This window comes from Charadrius vociferus, unplaced genomic scaffold (assembly GCF_000708025.1).
Source record: "Charadrius vociferus isolate BGI_N301 unplaced genomic scaffold, ASM70802v2 scaffold163, whole genome shotgun sequence".
NCBI classification, from domain to species: domain Eukaryota; kingdom Metazoa; phylum Chordata; class Aves; order Charadriiformes; family Charadriidae; genus Charadrius; species Charadrius vociferus.
The window spans coordinates 9,486,023-9,496,820 of record NW_009648332.1 but is presented as its reverse complement, the minus strand read 5'-3'; the positions used below and the strand labels follow the sequence as shown (position 1 = coordinate 9,496,820).

General features: G+C 37.2%; 2 protein-coding genes across 2 annotated transcripts in view; one reads left to right on the top strand and one right to left on the bottom strand.

The window, feature by feature from the left end:
• Window positions 1-6,121, top strand: part of ZZZ3 (zinc finger, ZZ-type containing 3) — a 35,606-nt gene extending 29,485 nt beyond the window's left edge. Inside the window, exons 9-11 of the mRNA XM_009884687.1 lie at window positions 1,292-1,426; window positions 4,081-4,181; window positions 4,541-6,121. Of these exons, the coding sequence (XP_009882989.1) occupies window positions 1,292-1,426; window positions 4,081-4,181; window positions 4,541-4,685 (381 nt within the window). The 3' untranslated portion in view covers window positions 4,686-6,121. The remainder of the gene's footprint in view (window positions 1-1,291; window positions 1,427-4,080; window positions 4,182-4,540) is intronic.
• Window positions 6,122-8,970: 2,849 nt separating this feature from the next.
• The window catches only part of AK5 (adenylate kinase 5), a 90,995-nt gene continuing 89,167 nt past the window's right edge, over window positions 8,971-10,798 (bottom strand). Inside the window, exon 13 of the mRNA XM_009884685.1 lies at window positions 8,971-9,200. Within this exon, the coding sequence (XP_009882987.1) occupies window positions 9,090-9,200 (111 nt within the window). The 3' untranslated portion in view covers window positions 8,971-9,089. The remainder of the gene's footprint in view (window positions 9,201-10,798) is intronic.

Genomic DNA, 10,798 nt, shown 5'->3' with positions numbered 1-10,798 from the left:
TTTAATAAAATTACTTAATAATACAGGTTCTTTAATCTTCATGGATTCCTAAAAAGAAATTGAAATTATGTGTGTAGGCTACATTAGAGGAATTTTGATTACTATCTTGTAGTTGTTTTCCGTAGCTGAATGTTCTTATGGGTATAGGATCTGAAAACTGCTCTACATCAATAAAGACTTGTCATCTTTGAAAACAGCTGATATCTACCAAGTACAGCTGCCATCTTGAAATGGGTATCTGAATTAGAATGAGAGCTTCTGTCTTCTCATAACTTAGAGGTCCTCAACCTTTGTTGAAAAAATTTGGATGAGAAAACATAGAAATGGTGTGTTTCTTTAAACAGAGAGGACCATTTGTTATAAATCTCTGGCAAATCATATGCTGGGGAGACAAACTTTTTCATAGTTTAGGAAAAATAGCAATCTATTTTCTTAAGCTCTTAAGAGACAGCATGAAGTAAAGGGGTGAAGGAGTTGGATGACTTTGAAACTTGGAATGATGCTTCTCATCACTTTTTATTCTTACAGGTAAAGTTGAGAAGTTAATACTGTTAAGATTGACTGTCTTCAAATAAAAAATACATATAATGGAAGCTTGGTACTGTCTTGATTTATGTGTCTTTTAAAAATCTGAGTTTGTGCAAAACTTCTTAAAACTGTAAAAAGTTTTTGGGTGGCCTTTGTTTTTAATATTTTCACAGCTTTGAAAGTACTTCAGAACAGTGATTGTAACTATCCTTAGAAACAGCATTATTCCATACCATTCCACAGAATAGTAAAGATAAGATCAGTTAACTTGATAACTGACTTGAAATTTCAGTTCTCTCATCTGTTGCCACATATTTAAAACTAAAATAAACTAGCTTTGTCTTAAACAAAAGCTAAGTCTTCTACAGCAGCTGCCATTTTGTCCACAATGGATGGACAAGTGCATTATATGCAAATTGCAGTTCGGGATCTAAGATGAGAAAAAGAACAGGAATTAAAGTTAGGCACTTCTCTCTCCTTTTTACTAGAGCTGAGCTCTTCACCAGAAGAAACTTGTTTGTAGGTTAATTATTTTTTGTATTAATGCAAATTATAAAGTATAAATAACACAAAATAAAATGTAAGTTAGTGGTATGCACTGTTTTGTGCTGTTTTTAAAAATAATTTCCCAGTATGTTTCTTAGAATATATTGCCAGCATTTTCTCAAAGGTAATTAATCATACATAGTGACTTATGGAATATGTCTTGCTAGTTACTACATTCCTAAAGTAAAGAATGTTTCTCATTTTTAACCATGAACAGGATGAAGAGAGTATTCCAATAACATATCGAGAGTTACCTGAATACAAAGAACTGTTAGAGTTTAAAAAATTGAAGAAGCAGAAACTCCAGCAGATGCATGCAGAAAGTGGATTTGTGCAGCACGTGGGATTCAAGGTGAGTTTAAGAGATGTTCTGCTGTTACTCAGTGGACTGTAGAAGTTTTCGAAGATAACCTGGTTTGGGTTTCCTAAAAAGGCTTTGTTTAACATAGCGAGTTTGGTTCCTTAGTTCACTGTGTCTGGTTTCTCTCATTTTCTTTAATAAAAACAAGGTAAGTAATTCACTCTTGCCGATAGCTCAGTTTTCACTGAATATTGATATTCTATGAAAATTAGTAAGTGTACTGTCTTTTCCTCATTCATATTTTGAAAATACAGTTCTAGAGCCAGGTTAAATCATTACAGAATTCCATTTGACACCACACTGTTTTGACAATGGTTCATCGATGATGATTTGCTGATTATGAATTTGGAGTCATTTTGCCTCCATCTGAGGCCAAAGAAGGGACAAAGATTTTTAATGAGAACACTAATAGATTAATACTTTTTTGCTTTGTAGCAGCTTACTTTGTAGCAGCTTTCTAATCCTTTCAAGTAATAACTTGCAAAAGTTGAAGCAAGGACAGGAAACAATAGTTATGTGAAATTAGTTTAACTTAATGTTTACTTTTCTAATGTGTTGTCCCAGTATCGACCATTAATAGGCAACAGGAAAGAAAGGGCATTCTCTAAATTATATTTTCTGGCTTGCAAGGGATTTTCTGTGTAGCTGGTTGCTACGGTGGAACAGTTTCTTCACCTTATTTAGTGTTATGCAGCTAATTTTCTAATACCCATTTATATAAGAATGCAACGATATTCAGTTTACAGTTCAAAATGACTGGAAAATTAAGACAGTCACATTAGTTGACACTGACAGACTTAATCATGGTGTTAGACTACCAAGATGCTTTTTATTTTTGCCTTTTTTTTTTTTTCAAGTTAGGGTGATATGTTTGGTTTGGGGGTTTTGAAGTTTGTTTCTGTTTTCTTAAGTTAGCGTTTTCTTCCGCAAAATTCAAAACTTTGATCACGCAGACCAGACTTCTACGTAACAAACTAGTTGCTTTTTCTACATAAAATTACTCTGAAAAGCAAATTGGCATTATGCAGTGTCAAGCATTCGAAGTTTGAAAGTTTCTTTGCAATGTGAATGTGATTTTCTTATGCATTATAGTAAGCTCTGAAATTACATAATTGTATACTATTTTCCCTCAGGAGTGCTGCCTTACTCTGCATGGGCTGGACGGAGCTCAGCTAATAAGCAATCATTCAGAACACTTTTGGTTCTGCATGGCCTTCAGCCTCATTTACTACACATTATTCAAACTCTACTTTGAATATTGAATTATTGAGTCCCTCGTGGGCTTTTTATGGCTTTCATTGCCATAATATCAGAGCACTTTGCAAATACTTTTTTTTTTTTTTTCTTAAGAAATGATAGGCATGGCATTAGTTTTGTTTCACAGGGGAAAGAGAGGGAAGCTGGAGCACAGAAATTAAAGTCAAGGGCTTCCACTGTCTTGGTTCTCAAATTGAGATAACTGGAACCAATTTTTATTTTTTTTTTTTTTTAAGTATTTAGCATTATACTGAACTGGATACTTTCAAGAACATCTCTGAGCATGCTTAGTCCCTCCACATTATCAGCCCTCAAACTCTGAAAGCCCTCTGTGGAAGGAGGGGATACAGCTGTGACAAATCTGTAAGGTGTAAAGGTGTTTGTAACCCTGAGTGGATTAGTTGTGGCCTGTAACGAGCTGCTCTGTGAGTGGGTTTCACACTGCCGTGAGAGAACTTCAGTTTCTGAAGGAGGATGAGCTGTGGGAGCTTGTTCCCCACATTTCTTTTTCCTTCTCCATCCCGTCTCTGCAGCGCTCTTCAAAGTTTAGATTTTTGAAAAGTTCTCCTTGCCTCCACGTTGCATTTTCCATGTTTCCTTTTTTTATCCAATATCTTTGCATTTCTGCCCCTCTTCTCTACCATCATGAATTTTTCATCCAGTCTTGATGTTTTGTTTGTACTTTGTTTCCTCCTCTTCGTGTCACACTCATCTTGCACTTAACTGCTGTTGTGTTGTCCCTGATTCTTCTCAAGGGATTAGTTCTTGTCTTCTTGCTCAGCTTTAGTTTTAGACTTCTGTTCCCTTCCCTGAGCATGTTGTCTCACGCCCTTCCCAGCCATCTGCCTTTTCGTTCCAGCCCACCTATAACGCGAGTTTGAAAGTGAATCAATCTGACCTGTTGTGACCTGATCTGCAGCCCATCAACAGCCTCTACTGGTGTAGTCTCACTGCTTGCTTCTGCCATGGAAAGTGAATCTATACTCAGACATTTCACATGGTTGGACTTTAGCTACGGAAACGTCACATTTATGTTTTGTGTCACAGCAGTTGTTAGAGCCACCTGAGGATGAGCAGTGACTGCAGGCGGGACTAGGTCTGCTTTTCTTGAGCAGGAGGGTAATGCCAACAGGGAGCATTTGGGGAGTGGGAAGCAAAATGAGAGAAAGATTGATCAGTCCTCAGGGCTCTGGAGGGCCTCTCCTACAGTATGAGGACTTCTTTATCCATGAATACATTATGGTCTGTGATGAGAAGAATTTGGCTGTGTGCGCTAGTAGTAATAGACCTATGTACCTGCCTTTCTACATGGTGTATTGGTGTGTACTGTTACTAATGTACGTGATTACAGTTGCTGTTTTTCCAACTCTCTTCCGTCTGCTTCACAGTGTGATAACTGCGGAATTGAACCTATCCAGGGTGTTCGGTGGCACTGCCAAGACTGCCCTCCAGAAATGTCCTTGGATTTCTGTGATTCTTGTTCTGACTGGTGAGCAGCATATGCTTCTACTCTTGTAATTGGCTTGAATCTCTCTACATAATTGCAGTGTACATTGGAAACCTTTGCTCCAGCATAGGACGCATCTCCTGTGTTGGGTGAAGTGGAAGATACTTTAGGCTATATTTGTGGGAGGTATATTTTGTAAGTGTGTTCTGGGTGTATAATTTTTTTCTCTTAATACAGTGGACAGATGGGTTTGGTACTGTTAAATAGTGGGGAAGATTATACTTTACAAATTAATTGCATCAAATTTGCTGTAAATCTGTTAAGATGATCGCTGTTTCTGAAAGTTAAAGATAATGAAAATATTTGACTTTTAAATTGTTATCTTTTTCTTTCCCTTGCAGTCTGCATGAAACAGAGATTCATAAGGAAGATCATCAGTTAGAACCTATTTACAGAGCAGAGACATTTTTAGACAGAGACTACTGCATGTCCCAGGGCACCAGTTACAATTATCTTGACCCAAACTACTTTCCAGCAAATAGATGACATGGGAAGCAGATCTACCATCTTGGGCTTACTATCCTCTTTGAAAAATAACAATGGCACCATTGTTAATTCTGTGCACATTTTGGAAAGACTCTGCTTTCCCTGAAATGTCACTCACAGCATGACAGCTTCCTGGGTGTACTTGTCAAACTACAGCTTTGAGCTGTCATGGTTCTAGATCACTGAACAGCAGCTGAACATTCCTAGTGTGCAGAAGGTTTCACTGGGAGACTTTTCTTTCACCACATTAGTCATTTGTAGGTGGTGAATCTAAACACAAAAGAAAAACATACAAAAGGGTGAGCCAGAAATGAGAGCACACATTAAAGATAGAGTAAATTCCAAAGGCTTTGAAGAACTTGGTTATAATGAGATCCAGAGGAGATGAAGTATTTATATAAAAACAGTTTAGTAGCTTGCAGTTTTGTTGTGAAATAGTTTTCAGCACAGTAACTGACTTCTTTAGGCAAGGTTTTAACCAATGACAGTGTTTGCTTCTAGGATGTACTCTAAAAAATACTCACTGTCTCAGCGAGGGTTGGTTACAGGCCTTTATTAAATCGGAGCTGCTTAATCACATTGACTTTCAATTTTTTTAATTTTTTTTTTTTTTAAACCACAATGAACTCTATTTACCAACAGTGAAGCACTACAGGGGGCAACTGTGGCATTGCTTCCTTAACCAGCTCATGGTGTGTGAATGTTATAAAATTGTCACTCAGATATATTTTTTAAATGTAATGTTATATAAGATGATCATGTGATGTGTACAAAATATGGTGAAAAGTGCCAGTGGTAGTAACTGTGTAAAGTCTCTAATACTCAACATTAACTCCTTTAAAATAAAATACACAGCCTTCTGCCTCTGTATTTGGAGTTGTTAGTGCAACTCATCAAAGAAAACTGCCTAATATAAATCATATATATGGTAATAATTTTTCCTCTTTTGTAGTCTGCACAAGATCCATGAAAGATTGTATTTTTATTACTATTTAAACAGTGATTAAATTTAGCCTGAGCAGTGAGCAAGGGTTCACATGCATTCTTTTATACTGCTGGATTTTGTTGTGCATCATTTAAAACATTTTGTATGTTTCTTCTTATCTGTGTATACAGTATGTTCTTAATAATGTTCAATTGTCAGGAGAACTGTGAGAAATAAACTATGTGGATACAGTCTGTTTATATATAGAATGCTTGCTGTGACTTCCTTTCTGTGTAGTTCTGACTTTTTAATCAAGATGGAAAACATTAAAAGGACATTTTCATACGTCATACAAATACTCACTATGCAGACCTGCAAGATGCCCAGCGCCTTCCTCTGCTGTTCATTTCAATGGGAACTGATGGTGCTCTGCGCCTGCTAAAATCCGCTTCGCCTTTAGCGTTTTACTTTTCTCATATCTTACTCGCAGACTGTTCCTTTGCAGATTGCAGAAAATTCAGCTTTTAGTAGCCCTGGTACACTGTATACCATTGTCTGAGAAGCTTTGTAATTACTGTGACATATTTTAGTTAATATATTTTCTACTGAAATGTATAGCTTGTGATTCAGAAACACGTGATTATTTTATAACTGTAATAGACTTTCAGTTGCTTTGAAACTTGAATACTCAGAGTAATTAGCTAGAAAAGAAACTTAGTTCACTTAAAAAGATGGCAATAAGAAAGATAATTGGCTGGCTGCACCTAACAACGTTAATTATAAACTGACCAGTATTAAGTTTTGCAATAAATTCAGGTGTAGTTGTTTTTTGCTTCAGAAAAAAATAATTTTAAGGATTTAATCTATTTAGAAGGTAATACAGTACAGTTACTAAAACACTGGGCAAGTATCATATGTAAACATATCTCACATATCTAGTATACTCAGATAAATTTAATAAACCTTAAAAAAGTACAGAAATTCACACGATGTATTTTAATTTTTAATTGGAAAAGATACTGCTCTGAGAGACTCTCTAATACAATAAACAACGTGCTTTCCACGTCATTCAGGCTGTTTCTAGGAAGCTGGAGTTGGTGAAGGGGTATTACCAGAGAGAGAATCTGTGGTAATCTTTGTTTTCTCTTCATATCCTGAAAAAATTACTGGAAGAAAATAATGAAGGTACATTAGTGAAAATATAATTAAATGCAAATATTCAGTCATCAGTTTAGGATAGCTTGGGAAGAACAAAAAGCCCTGGTGTAATTTGAAGGAGATTGGAAGCAGGAGAATTTCAAGTCTGAATCACCCAAGAAAGAAGTCTCTTGGATAAGTCCTCTTTTTATTGAATATGTATAAATATTTATATTTCCATATGCATGCATATACAGCTATTTCTCTTGCATACATTATGAACATATGCAAATAGATATCTAATGCACATACACCCAATCAAGCATGGGATTTTTTTTTTGTTTTGTTCCACAGAAAAGACCAGAAGAAGCAGAAAGAAAAATTAAACTGAAACTGTATGTTAAATAATTTTTGTAACTTGATTTATTTTTTTTTTTTTAAATTAGCAGCTGATTGTTGCCTTTGTTCCCATCCTGCACAAGAATGATGCTCCACACTTTTTAACTTATATTGTAATTAGAACTAATAAAAAATACTCCAGAAAACCTACCAAGGTGAATTTGCAACTTCATGGTAACTCCAAAATATTTTACCTTTTTTTTTTTTTTAAATCCTACACCAGACAGCTGCTAGTGCTTCGAGGCTCAGTTTAGAAACACCTGACTTCTCAAGCGGATGCGTTACCAAAGTCTCGCCCTTAAAGCTGTTGTACTGCAGACATTACCAGTCACTTAATGGCACTGGTCTGGAGCTGGAGAAGCACTTCCTAGAGCATCAGAGGTAAAATGTAGGCTATGAAGGGACCCAGGAAAGAAGGAACATCCAGCATATGAGGGATAAGAACATATCTAAAATAGTCTCTTAAAAAATAATTAGCATTTACAGGGCAAATGCCAAGGAAGAAAAAGAAAATGGGAGAATCTGCCCTGAGTGGAAAAAGGATATACTCTGTAAGCATGCTGATTTGAGCTATATTTTTAAGTCATGTACTGTGGTTTAAAAGGATTAAACCCACGTTATCTGTAACAGAAATCATTACTCCTCATTTTTGTACATGTTTTATTTGTATTATGTCTTCATTACAAGAAAGGTAACTTTAAAAATACAAATCTGCCGCATAAAGTACAACTTTGACAGTAAGAGCAATCATGCAACCCACTTCAACTGTGAATTCATCCGGTAGTTCCAGTAAGAGGATGCAATTACTTTACGGGAATGTCAAACAAGCTTTTATTTAGAGCTATCAGAATACCAAAGAAACTCCACAATATTTTGGTTAACCTTATGGAAATATGGTATGACTTTTACTTTTTTGCAGATCTTACAGATGGAAATGGCTTACTAAAGATGCAAGCAACAGGAATCAAATAATCCATGATGTTTTCCTTTTTTTTTTCTTTTTTTCTTTTTTTTTCCCCCAAAGTTTTGGCAATGCCAGTACAAGACAACAGATGATGATCTGAATTTTGCATTTGAAATACTTCCGAGGTATGATTTAAAGACATCTTCATACGTTCTGTCTCATAGTCAACTTTAAAGGTAGACTTTAATTAATATAGTAAAACTGCTATTAATATGGATAATTACTGGGTTGCACATTGAACTATACATAAGACAATCATTATTTTCACCTCAGCTCACAAAACTGGGAAGTCATCATTTGTAATACCCTACAATTCCCAGCAGAAGACAAGGCTGTGTCAGAAACGGTATCTGCTCCATCGTAATGGATTGACAGACTTCCACAATATTCCACTGTATCTTCAATTAATTTTTCTGCTTCTTGTTGTAATAGTGTTCTGGGGACACGTGAAAAGTTTATTTTAACTTATAGCTTGACTAATTCCAGCTGTCTTACAGCTGCATGTAACAGAGAAGAGATTTTGGTCACTAAAACCCGCAAGCTAAGTGTACCACAAAAATTAATACTGTTAATTAAAAGAAAATAATAACCGACAGGAAACTTGGTGCAGCAACATTAAAGTTAATATGCGAAATGGTGGATGATGTGGTTGAAGAACTCACTGCTGGTCAGGCACTGAGTCTGACTTCCAATCAAACATGAGATCACAGAGTACAAACCAGAGCTGCTGTTCACCATGCTGCTTTTAACCCGCGAAGAGCAAACAACCGATAAAACGATACACAGTTCGTAGTGGAGAGTTAGCATACACACCACTTTCTATGGAGTGGATTGTCAGAACAGAGAAAAAAAAGATTTCATCTAAAATAACATACCACATGCACAAATTCCAGATGCCTCTCGAGAAAGCAGTATTGCTTTGAACAGCATTTTAATCATGACTGTCAGGTGCACGTGAGGTGAGGCTGTGTACACACCGCTACTGCGCTTCTGCTGAAAAAGAAAATGCTGCCTCTTCCTCTTTCAGAAAAGAGTCAATTGTCTTGCAGACTTCCAGAAAAACATCCTCCTGCGTTCCTTCTGCATCAACCTGTGAAGCAGGCAAAAACATTACTGTTGATTGATACAAAGAATTACCTCAGAATCTAGATGTTGGCACAAAAAACTTGTCCAATATAAAATAAAAGGTATTCCGTTTCATGTTATAAGCATGCTAACATGGAGGAGCAGCTTCCACAAACCAAATTATTCACTCTGTTTCCACACATTTCCTTGGGCAACCTGGTCTAGTGGGAAGTGTCCCTGCCCGTGGCAGGGGGGTTGGAACTCAATGATCTTCAAGGTCCCTTCCAACATAAACCATTCTATGATTCTATGATCTATGTGAGAAGATTCTGTGGGCTCCATCATCTGGAGCAAAGTACATTAATCAAATAAGGGAGCTTAAGCTCTTTCTCCCAAGTTCTTGTGTTTTAAAGTAAAATTACACCTTTGAGACACTGAACAGTTTCCAAAGATCTTTAGAACTATTTTAACATTTAATGCCCTCCAAAAGAAACCTAATAGAGTAACTTTGATATCATGCCATTAATGAGATGAATAGCACTGACTTGTTAACTTGTTTCTTGTCATCTAAAGTGTCAGAGTGCGTAATGCTGTGACCGACCTAAAAGCTTTCAAATGACCGTAACGTAGCGTGGTTGTGTTTCCATGAGTTTGCATGTGCAAGCTTGGGTTTTAATTAGTCCTGGTTTTATGACGACCTTTGGGCCATGCGTGTTTTATAGCGGCACAGGTTTTGTTGTACAAGAACTCACTTTCTGTGAGAACTGAATTCTTTAAGACCACAAAGTTTCTGTTTTGGCCCAAGGTTGTCCACGTTGGTCAAGTTTATTTTTCGTGACTGGACTTCAACAAAAAGAAGACCGATTTATTCTCCTATGCTGAGGCAGAGAGCTGTGTTTCAGCAAAGAGGAATGATGTTTGTAGCCAGTAATTCTTCTGTGTGTTCCCCAGAAAATGGAATGTAGCACCGAACTTTGTTCAGAGTGCTGAGTTTCACATCCATCCCATGCAGTGAGTGTCATGCAGGTCACCAACTGAGGAAGGAGAGCTGTCTTTCACCTGCACAGTGGTGTCAGAAGAAGCTTTCATGCTGGCTGTGTACACCACACAGATTGCATCTGATGATTATTCAGTTCCTCTCAAATGCCTGGTGAGAGCCCTTGATTCTCTGCTCAAAAGCAAGCTTCCTCCCTGCTTTGCCATGCTTGGTCGTTCATGCCTGCGTGCCGTGCAGTGTGCACACATTTAACTGGACACATGACAATTTTGCTAACGCCTGTTTTTCTGAACTATATGTGCTGCATTGTCATCTCCAAGTTGCTGAGCAGGATGCCAGACGACTGTAATGTTTGAAGGGGACTTTCCTGAACATCATACCTTCTGCCACCTCTTTGTTCTGCAGGAGAATAAAAGGAATTTCAAACTCCAAAAAATGTATTTTTGAAATAGGCCACAAAATTCTTCTCAGATACGCATTGGCTTTCAGCCAGCCCCTGCACAGCCTGACTGCACTCAATGTACGTTTCAGTCCCTCGGTGCTAAGTGTTGTGTGGGAGTCAGCAGCTGCTCCTTGCAGAGATCCTGCGAGGGATCGCATTCACGCTCCAGAGCTTGGTTTCACTC